The following is a 23,298-nucleotide window of genomic DNA, read 5'->3' as shown; positions in this document are numbered from 1 at the left end:
TTTGTTTTTCATTAACCTATCATCTTCTCTTATTCCTTCTGGATTGGTTCGTTCACTCTGCTCTTAATTTGATGACTAGCAGCTGCAGATCGTTCTGCATGCAAGTAAACATCCAGGTTTCCGGAAACATCCAACATACTGATTAGCATTTCTTTCTGTTTCACATTCTCTCTTTTCTCGCTCCTGCATATTTTAGTCCTCCCTTACATCCACTTCCACAGTTTCCACATGCAGCAGTAACATTATCTTCATTTTCTGGAATGTCCCAATGTCCATACATGGGTGTCTGCCTGGCCAAACTGAAGCGGTGCCCTTTTTTAGGGCAGTGAGAAAGATTTACAATGTAATATTTAATACAGAAACGGGTACACAACTTACAGGTCTGCATGGTTATAGCTTTCTGTTTGAAAACAGTCTATTTGCTCTAATTGAGGTTTACTCAGAAGTTCTGAAGACACGGCCACAGCACTGAAGGATGAAGCGCTCAGATGTACAGATGTACAGATGCAAATGCTTGGCCAGTCTCGTTCATCCATATTTGACAAATTGATGTTCTTTGTATTAGAAAAATATTGTAAAAATTTTTTTTTAGCTCACTAAGGTTGCATTAAAAAAAAAAAAAAAAATTATATATATATATATATATATATATATATATATATATATATATATATATATATATATATATATATATATATATATATATATAATGGTATCAATGTTAAAAACATTGTAAATTTTTTTCATGATTCATTGATGAATAGAAAGTTCAAAAGAACAACGTTTATTTGAAATATAATTTTCTCAAATTATACATTTCTTTACTGTCCTTTTTAATCAATTTTTTTGTGTCAGGTATCTCTTTCCTTTTCTTTCTTTCTTTTTCTTTTTCTTTCTTTTGTACGTTCCTTCCTTCTTTCCCCAAACTTTTTAATAGTAGTTTTTTGTTTCCAAAGATATTAAGCAGCAAAAACTATTTTTCAGTAATGACATTATTAATAACTGAGCACCAATAATAATTGATCATATTTAAGCAGCAAATTTAAGCATTTTTTTTAATGGTAATCGTGTTTCACAATATTACAGTTTTACTCGTTTTTATCAAATAGATGCAGCATTGGTGAGCATAGAAAACTTCTTTCACACATTCATTTTTTTTTATTATTCCAGACTTGACTGTCAGTGTATAAACAATGATTATCTTATTGGCTGATGTCATGAACTCTCTGACTTTATTCTGGTAATTAAACCAATTCTTAAAAATAAAATCAAGCCCTGCCCAACATTTCTTTTTAAAGATTCAGATTATAGAAGTAAAATGAGTTTCAAACACCATTTCACATTGGCTTTAACATGTACTCTTGAGTTACTGTGATATAAAGTGATATTTTCTGGTAAGATTCTCTTCAAACTGTTGCTCCACCATGACGGCAGTGCGGTAGTTGATCTTAAAGAGAAGACAGGACAATGTCTGCTCTCGCACGCATGCAGTCGTCCTGTGCTATCAATTCTTTCACACTGCTATGCCACGTGAAATCGAGCTTGCATAACTAGAAGTGTCTGCATAGAGTATGTTCTCTTGGCGTCTTCATTAGTTTGCCATCTCTATTGACTGTCAATAGCTCCGTTTAGTCTGCTGTTCTCCAGCCAGATACACTTCACATTAAACCAGCACGACCGGAGGGTAAGACGAACAGCTCGAGATGAAGCATCCAATCTCCAGAGAGAGTGGGTTAAGGCAGATTTCTCATCAGTGGGCAGATTTTCTTCATGGCCGGAGACCAACACATCAAGAGCCAAGAGCAGATGGCCTTACAACAATAACATTTCTCCACCATTTTCTCCTCGTCTCTACCACCTCTCTCATTTTTACCTTCTCCTATGAGCTCTAGACTGTCCGAAGTCATCCACTCATTATTTTTTGCATGTTTACCTTTGTGAATGTTAATAGACTTGCCTGGAGGTTTGTTTTGTTCAATCAGAGATGTTCAAGAATTGTGTGTGATTGGCCCTTATGTATTTTTTGGAGTACCTCAGCAGTGGCCTCGGTAACATCAGTTTTTCTGTGGAGATGCTGGCTTGTTTGGCAGAAGGAGCCAGATCTGACTGCTGAAAGCTGTCCTGATGCCGTTCATGCAGACGAACTCCTCTTCTCTCTGCTAATGGCTCTCTCCTTCTCTTCCTCAGGGCATCTGGCGTATTCCAGTAGATGAGATCGATCGTCCTGGCAGTTTTGCATCTCATATGAACCGATCCATCGTGTTGTTGCTGGATGTTCTGTCTCAACTGAAGGATCACCACACTTTATTTAAAATCTCCCTCATGCTTCAGAGAACCCCTGATCAGGGAAAGTAAGAGATTGCAAATATTTGGTTCATCTGATTGAATGTGCATTGAAATTTAGTGATGCTACATGCTTGTGAACTGTCCGGTTACGCTTGTCTTGCATGTTTCTTGTGAATGTTGTCTTCTCTTTGAAAATGTATAGCACCTCGTACAGTTATTGTCCAAGTTTGTTTTCCTTTTTTGTAAATATGAAACATATGGCATGAAGCATTTAAATGCAAGGACATATATCTTTTTATTTTGTGTTATAGGAAGTACTTGCGAGATGTGGACCGACAAATTTTGGCCAAGCAAGCATTTTTCTTCACTGTAAAAGTGCTGGAAGACAATCTGGATAACCTCACAGGGGTATGAAAACTACATTCTCTTTTTTTTTTTTTGTTTTGTTTGATTTTTTTTTTTTAGCGAAGGGAACATGCGATGGTCACTTCACGGATGTGATTTCTGTTTATGATCATGTGATCTTCAGTTAATAGATCTTGCGATGCTTTTTAAAGCAAAGTTGGGGTTGATTTCCACTTCACATACAAATATACTGTAAGTAGAATAGGCTTATTAAATGTGTTTTTATTTTAATGTAATAAAAAATATTTGTCATCATTGGTAGAAATATTATTTAAGGCGGTAGTGTAAGCTAAGCTAAGTTTAGTTTGAAAAAGTTTAATACTAAACAAAACACAGTTAGACGGTAAAAATAAAGATATTTATTTGCAACAACTGGTGAAGTGCCGAATGCTGCACGCACACACATCGTTGTCAAGGTAACTTTTGATCAGTCATTCCCTTCGTCAAGGGACTTCCAGAAGCTTTTACAAGACTGTAATTTCCTGCACAGTTCAAAGAACACACTTCAGGGGCTCTGCCCTTCAGCGAGAGTAAGGCACGAGGATGCTCACTTCCATTTTCCACTTTTTGTTTTGTCTGTGTTTTTATAAGGATTTGTTTTTGTGGGGGGGTTTTTTGTTTGTTTTTGAAGATTTTATTTTTGCTTATTTTGTTTTTCTTTTTTTCTTTTCTTTTTGTTTTTTTTGTTTTTATAGGATTATACTTTTCTGTGTGTATACAACTCTTCAATGTAACTTATTTTGCTTTGTTATTGTTTTAGAAGTATTTTTTATTATTATTATTATTTGTTTCCTTTTTTTATTATTTATTATTATTATTATTATTATTATTATTATTATTTATTTCATTGTTGTTGTTGTATTTTTTAGAATTAGAAACTGATCAGTGGCCTTGGTAGCATGTCTTTCCTATGGAGACATTGCCATGTTTGGGAACGAACAGTCAAGCCAGATCTGACAGCCAAGGATACGCTTCTGTTTGTGCTAACACATTAGTTAATGCCATCCCAACTGCTCGAAGTACAGAGTGTCTGTGCTTCTTTCTGTAGACATTTTACATTGGGAATTAAACCTGATCCAGTAGTGCAAAAATGTTCCTTCCTCACTCCTAGTGTCACAGCCTCTTTAAAGTTTCACTAATCACAATATATTAGCATACGTCTTGTTTTCTGTCAGCAGAATCAAGATTAGCCATTTTTATATGTGTGTCATTCTCTTTCTCAGGTAAGTGATCCCTGTAAACTGTCTACCACCTCTATGGGTGAAATGACAAGTGCGGATGTGTCCAACCGGCCCCCTGCTGTGGAGGACCCCAAATGCTCCCACACCACCCAGCCTAAAGCAGGACTCCCCGACACCCATAAGGCTTCAGGAAATGAGACCGGACCTCCTTGTATGCCTCAGCAATGTTCAGCCACTCTTCAGCTCTCCCTGGAGCCTTTAAATCAGGCGACAGGGTCCGCAGTTCACCCCAGAGAAGGTACTTCAGCACTTGTAGAGCCTATGGAGCTTGGCCCGGGATCATGGCCAGGTGCCTCAAAATTCAGAGACCCTCAAACACCTCTTGAAACTGGACCACAGGAGCAGGGGGTGGTTAAATCGGCAGCAGAGGTGGCCGATAAGGTCCCAGAGAGCAGTCGGGCGTCTGAGCTATCGCTGGAGGAGTTAAGCATTAGCTCGAAACAGCAGCAGCTACAGAATCAGATGAACGCAGCTAAAGGAGCACTTAATATGGTCGCAACACCAACAGCCAGCACTCCTGAGCTGGGACTACAGCAGAGGCCCAGCAGGAAGAGGAAGCTGCTGGATGACGTGGAGTCGGGCAAGACGCTGCTTTTGGATGCGTACAGGGTGTGGCTTCAAGGTCAGAAGGGCATGAGCTATGACCTGAAGCGCATCGAGAAGATCATGTCCGAGACCTACATGCTGATTAAACAGGTGAGAAAAGAAGCAAGAGGGACTTTGGGCTGTGTGATATTGACAAAAAATGAAATACAATTTTTTTGTTCTGGAATTTTGTTGATAATTTGACAAAATTATTTGACATTTGCCACCTCCAGGAGCTTTTTTACTTTTATGATGACCGTTTTTCTAGATTAGATATATGCATTTCTAGCCTAGCCTAGATGTATCATCTTTTGTCAAATTCTTACATTTAGTCAAAAAATTAACTTTGAATCATAAGACACTATAGGCTGGTACTAATAAAATTAAATTATCAACAAAACACATTTTTGCAGTGTTGAAGTGGTGCAAAAGCTGCATCTAGAGCCATATAGAGGTATTGACACTTCAATTACAATCGCATAAATGATGCTTTGGGATTCATTTTTAAAAATATATGAAAAAAAAGTATATCAATTTTTAAATGAAAGGATACTTTAAGCATGAATCTAAAACCGCCAGTAGGTGGCTGCAAATCATTGTCTTAAGCCACTTAACTTACGTGGAAAATACACGGGTAATGTGACCCGGCAATTGTTCCCGGGTCGCTAGATTTGGCCCCTTTCACACTGCCAGTGATTTCCCGGAATGTGCGTGCATTCATACATTTCCCGTAAAGATCCCGTAATGAAGCGTGACATCAGGGTGTGACGTGTAATGTACGAGTCGAAAACGCTAGGCACGTTAACTTTCACTGAAGCAAGCGAACGATCTCAGCTTCAGCATGCAAAGTGAGGAACTAACTGATCTCTGCTTCGTTACAGTTTGCATGTATTTTTTTCCTTGCAAATGTTGATCTGCCTTCAAAACACCTGGTAAAAGAGTCGCGCGATAACGTGCGTCATCACTACGACACAGCCTTTACGGCATTAGATCTGTCTTTTGTTCACACAGCGCTTGTTCCGGGACTGTTACTAGGTCCCCAAGACGCAAATACTACTGTGTTTGCATTCACACAGAAGGCGTCCCGGCAATGTTCCGGCAACTTTCCGGGTCCAACATGCAGTGTGAAAGGGGCTTTAGTGAGTGAGTCATTGAATCATTCATTCACTGGCTTCATTTCAACAGCTGATTCATTCAGGAACGAATCAAGTGACTATCTTTATGAATAGATCACTGAAACATCGATTCTTTAAAAAATATATTATTCAGGAAAGAAACACTTCTGTTTGTCGCTTGTCTTTGTTTGAAACTATTTTTGTTGACGAAAAATGCAAAATAACTTCCATGCAACATTGTTGAAACAACAGTTTTACTGTTATCGTAGACGATGCATATCACACATCTCTATTAGGACTGGTTGTTACTTTGGCAGTTCTCATTTAAACATAACGTGTTTAGCATGACAGAAGGTTAATATACAATGACAGTGACAGGGAAACCCCACAACTTTTGTTGAACAAAACAGTGATAAAAGCACGGAGAGGATTTATGAGGGGAAGTCCGAAAAGGCTGATACGCCATAGGACGAATCATGTCATCTGTCTTGTTGTCAGTCAAACTTCTCAGGCAATATTTACTCGGTGTCAGAGTCAAGCAAGATAACTTAGAAAATAAAACATAAGTGTTGTTTTTACATATTAAAATGTGCCACCACAGTGCTAGGATATGGCTGGTGCTTTTCCAATCTGCGGTTACTAAGGTGTTCTGGGTAATTTTGTTTTTTGTGTGTCTGTGTGTGTGGCCCACGCTCAAGTCTCTGATATTCTAATCTCTACATATGACTCAGGTCCTCCTTCGGATGTAAATCTATTAGACTTTTTTACAAGTAGCATAAATGGTGCAGCCTGAATTACCTGCAGTTTAGTACTTAAGGATTTGAACAAAACTCCCTAACCCTCATATGGTCAATAGTAATACTAATGCTTGCCTTAGCAAAAACAAGTAGTAAGTGATTGTTTTAGTCACAAAGCAGGCTGTAAAGAGAGATGCCTATTGCGAGTGAGATAGAGCTATACTATGTTATTATACAGACATTAAGGCATCCCTGGGGAGAGCGAGCAGGAGCCAATTGAATACAAATGGAACTGTGGAAAATTACTGGTGTAGCTAATGATAGTGTAGCACACGAGCTCCATAACATTTGTCATCATAGTGCTGCTGAGTCAAGTGTGCTATTGTATAAGAATTCACCAAGAGCCAATGAGGCCTTAAAGGACCAGCTTTTGGCTTTTTATTTCACACTGAACCTCAAATGACTTTGAATACATGAATATATTAGTATATTGGACACAGTGCTGCGTAGTAACTGATTACATGTAATCTGGATTCCATACTTGTAATTAGATTATATTACGTTTCAAAATACTCGTAATCAGGCTACGGTTACTTTTTTATAATTCATTGATTCTCCCTTGTTCTTATTTTTAGTCTTTTAAAGTTTTCTTTTCTAAAATAGAGTAACACATTTGAAACAATGTAAAAGTTTTTGTCACGTGAAAGTAGCTACCGTATTTTTCGGACTATAAGTCGCACCTGAGTATAAGTCGCATCAGTCCAAAAATACGTCATGATGAGGAAAAATGTATAAGTCGCACTGGACTATAAGTCGCATTTATTTAGAACCAAGAACCAAGAGAAAACATTACCATCTACAGCCGCGAGAGGGCGCTCTATGTTTTCAGTGTAGACTACAGGAGCACTGAGCAGCATAGAGCGCCCTCTAGCGGCTGGAGACGGTAATGTTTTCTCTTGGTTCATTTCTCTCGGTTCATGTCAAATTAATTTTGATAAATAAGTCGCACCTGACTATAAGTTGCAGGACCAGCCAAACTATGAAAAAACTGCGACTTATAATCCGGAAAATACGGTAACTATGAATTCAATTCAACCTTTAATAGAAATCTTATATGTAAATAATATTTTTAATGCAAATATGTTAATTACATATTTTTTATAAATTATATTATATAGCAATAATTTAAATAAATATTACAACAATTTTACATTGGTGCAGTTTTTACTGTTTTAAAAGTAAAAAGTTATATATTAATAAAATTAAATTAACATGGATTCTTTTGACTTGGGCCAGTAGATAGTCATCTAGTACCCATCAAGACTCTGTGAACCACATACCAGTGTGCTGAAAAACCTTCTGTGCCACCTTCATAGTGTCTTTAAGCAGAGGAAGCCTGACAACTCACACTAGAAATGTGTCTTTGTTTAATAATAATAATAAAAAATAATGCAATGCCTCGTTATGCCTTTTCCCCCATCACCATCATCAAGTGTTGGGCTCTGTATTTAATTATGTCAAGGTAAAAAACAAAGTTGCCATTAAAGTGTGTTATTAGTATGAGAGGTTAATGGCTCTAGTTGGGAGTACACACACACGCAAACACAACACTCATCTAGTCCATTATCAGCTTCTACCTCTCTAACAGTGTATCACCTCTCATTTCCTCTGCCTGTGTAATTGCATCTGCTCTCTGTGAGTGAGTGTGTGTGTGTGTGTTTGTCTCAGTACCTGAGTCTAATTGTAGTGCTTGTCTCTGCATGTGTGTTTATGAATGTTTTTATATGTGTGTATCCTGCAGTTGTTTGTTACAGTATGAACCATCTAGTTCTCCCAGTGAAGAACAAATCTCTGATTGAGATGACAGTGGAAAGGAGAGAGATTTTAATGTGGCCCCTGGACACTGACTCACTGGTCAAATTGGCCCATCTTTACCTCGCTGATAGAGGAAAGGTTGTACGTGAAGAATTTAACAATCGGCTTTATGTGGGGCCTACTTACATAATGCATTAACAAGATTGAAGCTTTTTCATGAACTCATTGCAGTGCGTTCTTGAATTTCCTCCTCTGCAGAAGATATGTGTGGCACTAAGAATTTGGCTAAAATGTGGTATCTTGGTAGGCAGCATAATTGAGTTGCCTACATTTTGAACCGGTTTCACACTGGGAGTGTTTTGAGGGGCTATGATAAAGTGCTCCATAGACCACACTCTAGATTTTGTAATAAAGCAGTTATATTCAGTATTGTAAATGAGGGTTACCACAGTTATAAATGCACAGGAAATGTGAACCGTAAACTCAGTCCAAATTGGCAGTGATTGAAATAGAAATAGCATTCTCACGATTTATTCACGTAATTATGTAGGCAGATGTTTTTATCACTGGCTTGCAACAGTCATTAGCATTTATGAATGGTGTTATTGGTGCTATTTCACTTATTGAGCTTCAGTGATGATTCAGTTCTACAAAACACACACACACACACACACACACACACACAAAAAGACTTATAGTAAATATTCCATATTAAATTAAATGTATGTGTAAAAATGGTTAATTTAATTAGAACATACTATTTTTACCTTTTCCCCCCATCTGTTAATTTAATAGATCTGGAATACACTCGCATACCATGCATCTTCTCTGTTTTGATTTAATGAATATGATGAAAGTGTAACTAAAAAGTATGACTGATGGAAAGTATAACTGCTCTCTATGCATATGTGTGTGTGTGTGTGTGTGTGTGTGTGTGTGTGTGTGTGTGTGTGTGTGTGTAATGTGTACACACACAGATACATACTAAGGGAGTGACAAGATTTGAAATTTCCCTCTCTTCTGACTAATGTAATCATCCAATCAATGTTTTTAATGAAATATTTGTTGAAATATTGTTTTTCATATTGTGGATTTTTTTTTCCTTTGGCTATTGAAGCAAGCATTATATTTGTTTTAGTCTCTGTTTACCACTATAGAATTTTATGGTGACTTCTACTTCTAAGAACCCTGGAAATGTGAAAAGGGTTGATAAAAAAAATTGTTTATTTTTTATAGCAGTGAATAAGTTTTGTTCAAAAAAAGTTATAAATACTTAAATGTCTAAATATTTTAAAAACTTGCGAAAAAAAAAAAATTGAACCATAAATGGTATACTAGACAGCACCCACTAGATAGCACCCTGGAAGTCCCTCATGAGTTGACAGGATTTACTGGATAATGCAGTTGAGTAGGAACGCCTAATATCAACCAACAGTATAGTAACTAACCAATGTCTGCTGGTTAAACAAATATTGAGTCTTAAGGCGGGCGTACACGGTGCGATTTTTGCTGTCTTACAAGTTCGCATGCAATTATTTATTTTTTTCAATCGTGTGGAAATCGAGTATTCTCATATGGTCGCGGCTCGTATCATTTGCGATGAATTACGAGCCGAGCAGAGTGGCTTACGAGCACTTCCCGACCTCCCGATCGTTTTTAAACATGTCTAAAAAGTTTGTGAGCTATCGGTTTGAATTTGTGCCATTTGTGCGGTTGAACGAGCCGATTTGTTGATTATCTGAAGTTGACCAATCACGAACTAGGAAAACCACAGAAGAAGTAAGAAGAAGACGGCAGCGCCACAGCGAATGTGGACTATTGACCAGGAGGATAAACTCGCTGAAGTCTGACAGGCCATTTGGTTTACGAAGGCACAGGAATTGTCCTTACAAACCATGTTTACATTGTAATACCTATTTAAGATATTTATAAACCATATACAAGAACACCTACACAGGGTAACAAAACATCCTGGTTTCCTATTGCTGAAAAATAACCTGTACGTGTAGGAAACAGTCACGGCTCGTATCAATATTTTATATGCAGTCATGAGAGAGGGAGAGCAGTTATATTAGGCGCGTTCCACTTGAAGCAGCGCTGCACAGAATGATCACCTGTATGACATCAAAGTACAGCGAGAGCGATTCGAATGCATTAGATATGTGTGCTCTCTTATCGCTCTCGCGGTACTTTAATGTCATACAGTGATCCTTCTGTGCGTGCAGCGCTGCTTCAAGGCGAATGCGTCTATCAACTTCATGCGATTGCTTCTGGAATTCGCAGGTTGTAAAATCGTGTCGTATATCATCTCGTCTGTACGATTTTCAGATACACTCACTCGTGCCGTGTGCGTGGACATCAGAGTATGTGAGCGGAGCGGAGTGGGAGCGGAGCGTGGAGTGGAGCGGTGTGATTTTGACAGGAGCGAGGAGCGGATTTTTTAAAAAGTCGGAGCGTTGTGGTTTTCACTCGCTCCAAGAGCGCTCCACCACCGCTCCATCACGAGTACAATTCATGCCAACGGCCCGTAATATAACTGCATATTTAGCAAGTATTCACATTAAACATATTTAACTATAGCTTGTTACAGATGGATCTCTCAAATCAGAAGGTTACAATGACAACAATAGCCGAGCGGGAAGTTATAGGTTAGTTCTCAAGGAGTTTGTCTGTTCCTTTTACTGAATATTTTTGGGTCGAAGCATGATTTAAACAGTTACAGCACATTCACACACAATCGCTTTCGCAATAATGCATTCAAACAAATGTAATCTTACAGTGTTACTTCATCTGTATCTGATTTTGAATGAGCAGAAATCTGTAAGAAATGCATTGGTCTGTAGATAAAATAAAAATGTACTGTTATTTTCATCACAAACAAAATTTGCACAGAAGAATACAGTAATAATATTAATGCTGACATCCATGTTATTAGTTTGGCATGTGGTAGGATAAAAAAGTTTGCACACAATAGCCTAAACCACTTTGAAACTGTCCTGTTATTTTTTATTTTATTTTAATATAGACTACGTTATGAACATAACATTTTAAACATACTGAAATACTTTAGCCACGGAGCGAAGGCGGAGCGGTGTTTCTGGTATCACTGAGCGCGGAGTGGAGCGGGAGCGGGAAATTGTGAACCCGGAGCGGAGCTGGAGCGGAGTGATTATTAAATGCTCTGAGCGCGGAAGGGAAATTGTTTCCACTCCACTCCTCTCACATACTCTGGTGGACATACCATCTTCCGACCATCCGAATTCGTACCGTGTACGCCCGCCTTTAATAACATGTATTACAATGTATTAAAGTGCATTTCCTCAAAAAAGTTTTTGATGTGGATGAAAATAAGACCAGAGGTCTTTCAGTCAGATTTTAGAAAACACCACGCGACTTGAGACTGCACTTCTGAAAGCTTTAAATGATATTCTATTAACTGGTAACGCTGGGGATCATGCTGTGCTAGTGCTTCTAGACTTGAGTTATGTTTTTGACACTGTGGACCATGCTGTGTAGCCATAAAAGGAAATGCTATTGAATGGTTTGTCATATTTCTTCAATCGAAGTTTCAGAGTTAACATTGGTGAACACTCATCTGAGATAGCTTCTTTGTCGTGTGGTGTTCCCCAGGGTTCCTTTCTAGCTACTATTCTGTTTTTATTGTATATGCTCCTATTGGGTGTTATTTTTAGGAAGCATGGTCTGTCATTCCATTATTTTATCAGTTTTATTGAAAAAAAAAAAACATATTCTGTCTAGTAAAGTAATTAATGATTTTATTAAATCTATATTGGACTACTGCAACTCATGTTGACATTAGTCAGTCCACCCTATTCCGCTTGCAGATAGTTCAAAATGCAGCTGCAAGGTTTTTAACGTGCACCAAAAAAACACTGGATGCCTGTGCGCTATCGGGTTAACTTAAATTCCTCTTTTAATGCTTAATCATTAAACAGTCTGGCCCCTACTTATCTCTCAGATTTATTGACTGAACATCGGTCACTCTTGTCTCTCTGGTCGTCCAACCAGAAATTATTATGCGTCCCAAAGTCAAGGCTGAAATGCAGCGGTAACCGCACATTCTCCTTAGCTGCACATATATTGTGGAATAATCTGCCCCTTTTTTAAGTGTTGAAAACTTTTTTTTATATATAAATGAGAATTTTCTACTGTACTGTATTTTCCGGACTATAAGTCACACTTTTTTTTATAGTTTGGCTGGTCCTGCGACTTTAGTTAGTTGTGACTTATTTATCAAAATTAATTTGACATGAACCGAGAGAAATGAACCAAGAGAAAACATTACCGTCTACAGTCGTGAGAGGGCGCTCAAGTGCTGCTCAGTGCTCCTGTAGTCTACACTGGGCAGAATAAAGCGCCCTCTTGCGGCTGGAGACGGTAATGTTTTCTCTTGGTTCTTGGTTCTATAAGCGACTTATAGTCCAGTCCATGTTTTTTTCCTCATCATGACGTATTTTTGGACTGATGCGACTTATACTCAGGTGCAACTTATAGTCCGAAAAATACGTCACTTTTTTTCATTTATTTATTTATTTATTTTAAATAGTGATTATTTTGTATGTCTTATTGAAGTGTTTAATTGTGCTGCACGTTGGTCACCCCATGGTTGTGTTTAATAGTGCTATACATTGACACATTATACTTTTTAAGTCTAAGTTTGTAGAAAATGGATGTAAACAGTACCAAATTACTTCATTGGACATCAAAGTCACCAGAAACACTGCATGAGTTTGTGTGTTGTAAACCTACAGCAGCAGTAACTTATATCAGGAAATCTTTTAGTTCATTTGTCTCATCAACATATCTGAACTTGGTTAATTCATGTAATGTGATCGTGTTCCATAAAGGTTTTTCCATACTAAATCCACGTCACAAACATACATTTAAGCTCCAGGAAGTCCTGGATTAAGGCTTTTGCAGTAGCTACAGACCCTGAGATTAAACACCATGAACATCACTCCAGCTCCGCCACTGATTTCTCTAGTAATGTGTGCTGCTGCGATGCAGTCATCATAAAGCTGTTGCATGGGCTTATTCTATGCTTATCGTTTAGAAGGAATAAACCTGCATCGTGATTTGCATGCTCAGTACGGTGTAGTATGCAATCATTGTGCATTCAAAGTATTATTCCAAGCAGCGTTTCCAACAGAATCTACAGAAATATGCATCTGTTCACGCTTTAGGACTGGTACTAACCACAACCCCTTATGCTAAAGAAAAGGACGGATTTGTGATCGTTCTCCTCTGACCTTTTCAGTTGTAGAAATAATTTAATATAGCTGAATATAGCTAAATGCCAATGCCCATAAGCAAACAGACAGGAAGTCTAAAGGTGCAGTCACATCAGCAAAGTTTTGGCGGCTGAAAGGTCTATGTAGGTCTATGATGTATGAGGCACAGCTCAGACAGAAGTCACTCTCAAACTAATCAGCTGTCTGTCGGTCACAGTGGAGAATTAGCATTAACAACTTGATCTTGGTAATGCTAATTCCTGATGATGGGATATACTGTGAACCATTTTCACAGACTATATGATGACACATTTCCACAGTTATTAACATTATATATATAAACATTAAGCATTAGCAAACGCATTTTCATCTCTCTGACTTTTTTCTTCTCTCTCCCACACACTATTAAAAAAGAGAGCACCATGCTCTAACTATCTGACCTAAAACAGACACCAGGGATGCCCAATCTCAGCCGGCTCCTCCGGTTGCCATGACCACAAGCACTCCAGTAGAGGTCTATTTAGGTCATTTTGTTCTGTTACCCGTCATCCTCCGTGTGTCAAAATTGAGAGGATCTAAAAAAAATCAATAAGAGCTTCAGAACTTGTCTAATCAGCCATATTTTAAAGGGCTAGTTCACCAGAAAAGGAAACACTTGACATAATTTACTGCGTTTCTGAAGCAAAATTATGGTTGGTTTTGTTTATACTGCTTTAAGCTAACATATTTTCTTTATTTGTGTAAGTTATTGGTGTTTTGTACGGCCAGAACTTTGTTTTGGCTTGTTCATTTTCAGGACTTCATCATAACACCATCTGCACATTTTGGCTTATCATAGCGCTGGTAGCGATTCTTTGTACCTTCTGCATCCTCTCGGGACATCTGCCTGTCTTTGTATGTGTGTGTTTACTGCTTTTTATGCCATATTTGTAGATGATCGGATTAAGGTCCTTCATTAGTGTGGGTCTCTTCTTCCAGAAATCATCAACAACTGATTTCTGAGAGCTTTTCTGGCAGGTTACTTGGCTTTCGCACGCACACTGGCTAATGAGTGATAGGACTGTTTATGGGGTTCATTTTTTTGGAGTAGACTTCATGTTCATGAAGCGGAGTGGCCGTTACACATCTGGTGTGCATTATTTTTCTAATAATTCAATGTCCCCGAGTCAATTATCCCACTTGTACTACAGTTAACACACCTAAAGACATCGATCAGATGATGTATTTAAATGGATTGGTCCGGTTTGTGCACTTAAATCGCTATTGAGAGTAGGATTATTTCTTCTGCATCTCATCCAATGCCAAAACGTCATTTTAAATTTGGTAACGGAGGCTTGAGCCATTGATATTCTAATGCAGTTATTATTACTGCTGGGAACGTTACTTTAAAAAAGTAATTAGTTATAGTTACTCACTACTTGTTCCAAAAAGTAACTGCGTTAGTAACTGAATTACTCTATAATAAAAATAACTAGTTACCAGGGAAAATAACTATTTGCGTTAATGTAAAAAAAAAAAAGTTGCTATATATCAGATAATTTTTTTGTTGTTGCAGTTTTCACAAGTCAGTTGAAATGAGTAGAACAGACAGGTGTTCGTACATAACTTTCAATATTTATTGCACGTCAACAGACAGCAAGAGTTTTATCCTGCACTTCAAGTATTATCTTTGTAAGAAAAGTGTTTTTGGCCACTAGCTTTGTAGATGCGTGTCACACATTACATGTACACATTACATGCACGTTCTTGCCTTTGACCACAATGAATTTGAAGTAGTGCTTATATCTCCACCTTGAAAATGCCAACTTTACATCGGATTGCTACTGACTCGCCATCTATGCTGCGAATCTCTGTGTAGCTGTTGCGTGTGTGTGTGTGTGTGTGTGTGTTCGGCGCCGCTGGCGCAGCCGCGTGTGCCGGCATGTGTGTACAAACACTGGCTGTGATTGGCTACCATGAAACACATGACTCTGCCTTAGCCAATCACAACCGCTTATCTCATCATTAACCCACCTCCTCACTCGCTGTGTGAGCCAGGGGTGCGTTCGGATTGCATAGTTTATTAAATCAATGCATAGTAACGCACCGCATTTAATGTTCAGTAACGTTAACGGCGTTGTAATGACGGGAAAAGTAATTAGATTACCCCTTTACTGAAAAAGTAATGTCGTTACCTAACGCCGTTCTTTTAAACGGCGTTATTCCAAACACTGGTTATTATTGAAGTTATTAGAAAGAGATTGAGAGAGACAGATAGACACACACACACACACACACACACAGAGAGAGAGAGAGAGAGAGCTTGTGTGAATTAGGCTAACTCTTTGTGTCTCTAAACAGCGATGTTATTTCCTCGCTAGTGAGAAATGTCATGTGTAGCCTTTACGTTTCTACACTATATAGGATAACCGGTAAAATCGTGCTGACAACACATTTTTGTGCAAACTGCATGAACGTTAAGTGATATGGAACTGTAATGAGGTCAAGACCTGTCTGGAACTACGTTTGCATGCTTTCCCTGAAAATAATTGCACACCTAAGAACGTTCATCAGCCAATCAGATTCAAGCATAAGACTTCAGTTGGTCTTCAAAGCACATCCAGTTTGGTAAAAGGAAGTTCAAACATGCTTGCTCTACATTTGATAACAAATGAAGTCAGTTCTCATCAAATATGGTCGAGTTTCTGTTGACCATATTTGATGTGCTTTATGTATGTGCATTGATCAATGTTTAGATGCGAGACAGAATGATGACAGCATTTTCATACATAAACACTGTTCTTTTGAACTTACGCATCAAAGGATCCTGAAGAAAAACTATCTGAAGTTGACTTATAATTGAATGTTGCTTGCACTAAAATAGTCATAATTTAGTTGTACGTGAACTGTACCTTTTATATGTCGGTGAATGATTCACTGACCTCTTTGCACATGAAATGAGTAACAACGCCTCTGTCGTGTTACTGAATGGACAGTTATATGTGAACGTGGGCAGTGACATTAAAGTGCTCATGGGTCTGGGTGGGCTGGAGTGAGAGATTTGTGTTGTGAATGAGTATGTCTATATCAAGCTCTTTTTTTTAATTGAATTTTCGCATTAAATTTCTGGATTTTCTTATATTATTTTGGAATTACTATAATTACGAGATGACAAGGTGATTCTGCTCTGAACTACATCATCAGACTCCGAAATGATTTATTTCTATTCCAAGGCTTATAATGTCCAAAAATGGATCCCTGTGGGCCTTTTGTTGTTTATATGACAGTAGAGAAGGGTCATATATACATGTCGTTATAGCCAAAAAACCTCTCGCTAAGATCTAAGGCTAAAATCACATTACATTCTAACATTGTAACATTATAATCTAAAAACCAAAACAGTGCTATTTAAACCAGAAGTTAAGTTCACTAAACTAAAAATTAATAGAAAATAAAAAACAAAAGCACAGATGAATTGCATTATATTTTGATTACCCCATTACAATAGTCACTTGATAGTTACTGCTATCATAAAACACACTTCGCCTACTTTTGGGTTTAAAATTCTGCGCATGGCACATTTGTTGTCCAACTAAAAATATTTTAGTAAGATGTGTATTTTAGGCGGCACTCGTTCACTGAAGTCTGTGAAGTTTAGTGAAGAATCGCGTACAGTAGACTCGTATACTCCTGAAATATTTCCATGACTTACAATTGGAGAATATACCTGTGAAATGTAAGTTTAGGAAAAATAACACATTACACAGCACATGTAGCCTCTCTGTCAAGGCAGTATAGCCTCATACCATATCGCTTATAAAAATATATATATATTGATATATCGTACAAACTCGATGTACCACCCAACCCTACTGTCGAGTATCATATCTGTACATTAATTCACTAATTATTCTTTTGCAAATTCATTACGAACAAATAAAGTTAACACTGACTAATCAATTGACAGAAATGGACTTCCTTTACATGACATAACAACAGCCCAGGAGAGGACAACGGGCCTTTTATATGATTCAGACTTTCTGAATTATAGTGTGAGTGGTTGTAAGTTATTGTAAACATGACAAGAAACCGCATTAAAACACCTAATATGTGATGGATACAGCTCAAGAGGCTGTTTTTATATAGTTGTCTCTGATTATGATATCTAACTCTTAATGTTATTTCTCATACTTTCTGTCTCTCTGTAGGTGGATGAGGACGTAGCATTGGATCAAGCTGTTAAGTTCTGCCAGATTCAGATGGCGACGTCGGCACAAAGACAGGTAGGACACAGACTCTCTCTGTCTCACACCGGGAAATAACACGGGCTGCTTTTCCCTCGGGAATGCAAATCCAATATTCTCTCCTCTGCTCACTCTGTTGGAAACACAGCAGACGCTCTGGATGTTTTCACTTTCGGCTGTGGTGCTGCCCCCTTTCTCACTCATTTTAGGTTTCTCTCTCCCCTCCCACACGCACACACTTGTCTCAGCTGTGCCGTTTATGAGAAGCGTTAATTATGCACCTTTTGCCAGTATCCTTCCATCTCTCTCACTGTTCAAATAATGAAAACTTCTGTTGAGCAGCACAAAGAGAGAAACGGAGGCTTTCTTTGGTAAGGAATACAAACTACTATTAAAGGGGGGGTGAAATGCTCGTTTTCACTAAATATCCTGTTAATCTTGAGTACCTATAGAGTAGTACTGCATCCTTCATATCTCCAAAAAGTCTTTAGTTTTATTATATTCATAAAAGAAAGATAGTCTGTACCGATTTTTCCCGGAAAAACACGACCAGCTGGAGGCATGAAATGTGGGCGGAGCTAAAGAATCACGAGCGCCAGTAGGCTTTTGAGTTGAGAGCATGTGGAAGCTGTGACACAGATCCAGAGGCTGAAATTTAACAAGAGCAGCATCAGCAAAGGCGTCTCTATGTGGTATGTACTGAAACTGTATATATTTGCTTAGCGGTTTTGGAAAATGACTAAGTTCCACTTTGTCGTCTTTTTTTTTTTTTTTTTTTTTAAGCTGTACATGTGGAAAGTGCAGTTTGATGCCAACATCGCATGTTGTTTACTTGATGTGCTTACGCACCGATAGCTAAGTTAACAACACAGAGATATTTGAAGCAGTTTTACTCACCGCCTGCGGTTCCAACACACGATCGTGACCCTTTTTCGTTGGGACTGCATTATCCTTAAGAAATAAACGATACGCAAATCCGTCGTCAAACTGGGCCTTGTTTGTAAAACAAGCATCTTTGAAATGCAGGGAACAAACACAAACACTTGCACAACTCCGTTGATGCTCTGTAAAAATAAACTCCATCCACTGGTCCCTTAATGCTGTTTCTCTTTAGGTAATCTGTGCAGGGTTGTCTTGCCCTGGCAACCAAAAACACACTCCTTTTGTGACATTTCGCGACGCTCTCGCTCTGATCAGTGAATGTCTGTTGTGCTCTCAGTGCTCTGCTATACGGGAGCGCGCGCTCTTCCGGGAGAAGTGCCTCAGGACCCATATAAGGAAATTCCGCTCCATCTAACGTCACACAGAGCCATACTCGAAAAAAACTTTCCGAAACTTGTGACAAACCGGAAGGAGTACTTTTGGGAACAGAAATACTCCTTCAAACGTACAACTTAATTTTTGAAACTTTGTCCATGTTTAGCATGGGAATCCAACTCTTTAACAGTGTAAAAAACTCAGTATGCATGAAATAGCATTTCACCCCCCCTTTAACAAAAATGGCTTGAACAACTGTATGCACTATTCAAATTAAATAGTCAAATATTAAAACACATATGGTGTGTGAAATGGAAATTCTTGGCACATGTGACAAATTATATTAGCCTTTGTTTTTATTTAATGCTAATAAGTTAATATGATATGATATATCTATGTTTATTAATATATATTAAAATGTTCTTTTATGTATATATAGTTTCTGGTCATATTAAATATTATTATTTTAAAATATTAATCTGTTTGTATATTTAAATGCTTTACATGGACATATGGCACTCCAAACATCCCCAGAGTGTGTTGACTGGGGTTTCTTCAGAGAGACACTCATACAGGTGTGCCTGATGTTCAGCTCTCATTCACTCCTGTATGAGTGCGCTCGCTCTTCATTTGTCATTCATTAGTGTGCTGAAACTAGTCTGGGCAAAACATATAAGAGCCCTGCTGTGCGTCTCATCTCTCTCTCTCTCTCTCTCCATGTCTCTCTCTCTCCATGTCTCACCCACTCAGCTGGCCCCCACCTCTTCCCCCGATTCAATCGCTTTCATTTCCCATCACTGTCACTCATTCTATCTGTTCATCTCCTCTGCTGCGTGCTTTGCTCTAATGCGCCATTACTACAATGTTTTCTGTCTGATAACTGACAGGTCGACCATGTTGGTCCACCATTAGTGCGCAAAACACCACTGCAACTATGGATGCACTGTAGAACGCTGCTATTTTTCCATCTGCGTCTATATGATTAGACCGGTGTTATAAGATAATATCAGAGCTATTTAACCCAATTTGAATAACAGGTACAAAACAGTTTTACGGTCTTTCCTGCATATTTTGCTGTGTTTTGAGATTAGGGATTGTGTTTGAAACTGAAGAACTAAATATCACCACAACAGCAAAATTACTATTTTACCAATATAATACTAATAATGTACTAATTAAATGTATTACTTTAGTTGACAAATTACAAAAAAGTTTTTATTTACTTCAAATTTTTTTAATTATATTTCACATATTTCATAAAAAGAAAAAGTTTTCTCAGTTAAAAAACAAAGTTTCATTCAGTATTAGAATATGCATACAGAACATTACTCTCTGCTGCTCTTTCCTCTGTGAGCTGCTCACAGCATTAGTAAAGAGTCCCTAAAATTGAACTGTCCTCAGACTGAGGCGGTTTGTTTATTCATCAGGTCTCCCTTCTTTGTTGTCTTGCTCTGAAGCAAGCAGTCAAACAGGAAATGCTGTTGGTGGGAAGCGTGGGTTCATGCATTGGTTTGAGAGAGAGCGAGTGGGCGGTGGGTGTTCATCTCAAATGCTTCAGTGTATGTGATATACTGCAGAGCGCTAACAAACCTGCTCAAACACCCCAGTCACTGTCACACAAACAGTAATTGCACAATCATAGCACGCTTGTGTATTTTCAGAGGTTTTCCCTGAGGTATCCGATTTGGGACAGCTCTTTTTCTTTTTTTCTTTATTAATTACTCATTAGTCATCTGACTGGCGTTTTTATCCTAAGTGACTTGCAGCACATTTCTTACAGGCATATTCCCCTGGAGCGCAAGATTGAATTATTTACTCAACCTTGTGTTGATCTAAACACATGTATCTTTTTTCTGGAAAACAAAACACATATTTATGCAATTAAAGCTAATTGAGCTCCAGAAAAGACAAAAATCATTGTTATTTTTCATAATTCTGTTTCATAACTTTATATATTTTTTTAACTTTACAATCGTACAGTGCTTACATTTTAGAATAAGCTTGACAGAATTGATTGCTTTTGTCTTTATTTCCTATTATATAGGCCTTTCATACTTTATACTTATACTTTTATAATGGCTGTTATTGTTCATTAAAGCTAACATTTAACAAAAATTCACAAAATTCTAAACTCTCATTGGATAATAAGTATTTAAAATGGGGGAAATATCATTATGAAATTTTTTTTTTCTCTAATACACACTGAAGAATTTTCTTAGTCTTCTTTAATCATATTTACCAAGGGGGTCCATATTTTTGGGCATGACTGTACAGGTGCTGGTCATATAATTAGAATATCATCAAAAAGTTGCTTTATTTCACTAATTCCATTCAAAAAGTGAAACTTGTATATTATATTCATTCATTACACACAGACTGATATATTTCAAATGTTTTTTTCTTTTAATTTTGATGTTTATAACTGACAACTAAGGAAATAATCCCAAATTCAGTATGACCAGCTCCTGTGTGTATATAGTGAAGATAATCAGAGGGGGGCGTGGCAGTCTTAACTTTGATAAAGAGTATCTCTTTGGGTTTGAAACTTTACAGATCCTCTTCATGCACCAAGAGCTTGTAACACTCCAAAGAGAAAGGAACAATTAAAATCACATCATATGACCCCTTTAAAATATGCTGACACTTTTTAATGGGGAGTCTCATACAGGTTTAAAATGATATGAGGGTGAGTAAAAGTCAATGCTTAAACCTATGGTTGGCCACAGTGTTAACTGCTAGGCTCCAACACCCCCTCATCATAAAGCCCATTGCTCCTGAAGCACTTGTGCAGCATCCAGCCGCTTTTACATCTCTGTAATTCCTCAATTGATGTAATTGCTGAAGGTCCATTAACATGTTTGGAGTTCATTAACTTACTGTCAGTGGGTTGCTGTCTCTTTGTGCTGTCTGTTGCTCACTGAATATATAAAGAGTCACTCGCTCGCTCTCTCCATCTGCAGGTGCTTTGAAATTAGTTGTGATTTCAGGCTACAGGAAGGGCATTGGTTTTTAGAGTTTATGAATTGTGAATATGATAAAGCTGTATGTGTGTAGAGAGGCCATGCCTGTCTCTATTAGGGGTGGTGAAAAAAATTGATTATTGATTAATCGCGAGTATGTTATGGACGAGTATGAATCGATTATTAAATTTCCAAAAAAATCGATTTTTTTATTTTGTAAAAAATGTTATACCGGGAGTTGAACGTCATGCACGCGCCCAGTTCCAGTTAGCAAGCGCGTGTAACAGCAGCCAGAGCAGGTGTGTAAAATGGAAAAACCAGGAACGAGCAACCAACCGATCCACTCAGCTTCATCTGGGCTCAAAGCAAGCGTGTGGATTCATTTTGGTTTTCATGACAGGAGCTCTAAACATGTTAATAAAACGCATGCCGTCTTTCGACATTGCCACACTAAACTGAAGCCAGAAGCGTGGTGGCTGCTTCGCGTTTTCTGTGTCTTTACACACCAGAAGCGTGCCTTCACGCGGCGCTGGCACGCTGCTGCTGCTGTAGGTGACATAGAGGGAGGCCGCCGAAAAACCAGGCTCTTGTCTTCATGGAAACAATATAAACTTTTTTTTTTTTTACACACCTACTGATAGGACACCGTCAACAGTATTGACGGCAAATAGAGTATGTTTGACAGGTGCAATATTTGAAAATCTATAATATTTTTTTTTTATTACATTTATATCTGAATTTATGCCAACCTATAGACTTTCAAATATCAAAATGTCATGAATTAATATGTATTTGTGTACAAAATGACATATAAACATATTTTCCTAGTATATTTTGACCTTGAAACGCTTCCGACACGCTTGCGTGTAGCGTGAAAAATAGGCGTCGGTTCTATTTCTAGCATGCACGCGTTTTCCGTGCGGCTCGAGCTGCGCCTGACCTGTTAACATGGGAGCCGATTTAAAAACAGACACGCCACGCATCCAGTGTGTCGCCGGCCTCACACCCTCGCCTGCCAACAAGCGCTGAAGTTGCCCGCTGTAGCCCGACTGTTGGGTCGAGTCAGACGGATCACCACCTTTTTCCACCGCAGCACAACAGCCAATCATGTGCTGGAACAAAAGCAGCCCCTACTCGGTAAGCAAAAGGCTTAAGGTTAATTAAAAAAAATAAATTATTTACCTTTGTAATAGAAGTGAATCTATTTTAACGGTTGCATTCATAGCAAGCTTTTTATTAGTTTCTAAATTACTAGTAGGCTATTTAAAAATATAATTCCTTATATAGGCTACTAGTAATTAGCTTTTATTCTTCTTTTTTAATTTTACCAGAACTGCTTAAACACAAACTTAATACAGATACTCCAACAAGGTGGAATAGTGATGTATTCATTTCTGTGTTCTGCAGAACATAAGCTACATA

General features: G+C 38.0%; 1 protein-coding gene across 8 annotated transcripts in view; it reads left to right on the top strand.

The window, feature by feature from the left end:
- Positions 1-23,298, top strand: part of LOC128018290 (calcineurin-binding protein cabin-1-like) — an 86,855-nt gene that overhangs the window by 54,159 nt on the left and 9,398 nt on the right. For all 8 annotated transcript variants that reach the window (XM_052603720.1, XM_052603718.1, XM_052603719.1 and 5 more), the window contains 4 exons: positions 2,188-2,351; positions 2,598-2,694; positions 3,915-4,628; positions 17,624-17,698. In XM_052603720.1, coding sequence (XP_052459680.1) covers positions 2,188-2,351; positions 2,598-2,694; positions 3,915-4,628; positions 17,624-17,698 — 1,050 coding nt within the window. The remainder of the gene's footprint in view (positions 1-2,187; positions 2,352-2,597; positions 2,695-3,914; positions 4,629-17,623; positions 17,699-23,298) is intronic.

This window comes from Carassius gibelio, chromosome A8 (genome assembly GCF_023724105.1).
Source record: "Carassius gibelio isolate Cgi1373 ecotype wild population from Czech Republic chromosome A8, carGib1.2-hapl.c, whole genome shotgun sequence".
NCBI lineage: Eukaryota > Metazoa > Chordata > Actinopteri > Cypriniformes > Cyprinidae > Carassius > Carassius gibelio.
The sequence above is the reverse complement of the archived record's forward strand: the minus strand, read 5'-3'. Positions and strand labels throughout refer to the sequence as shown.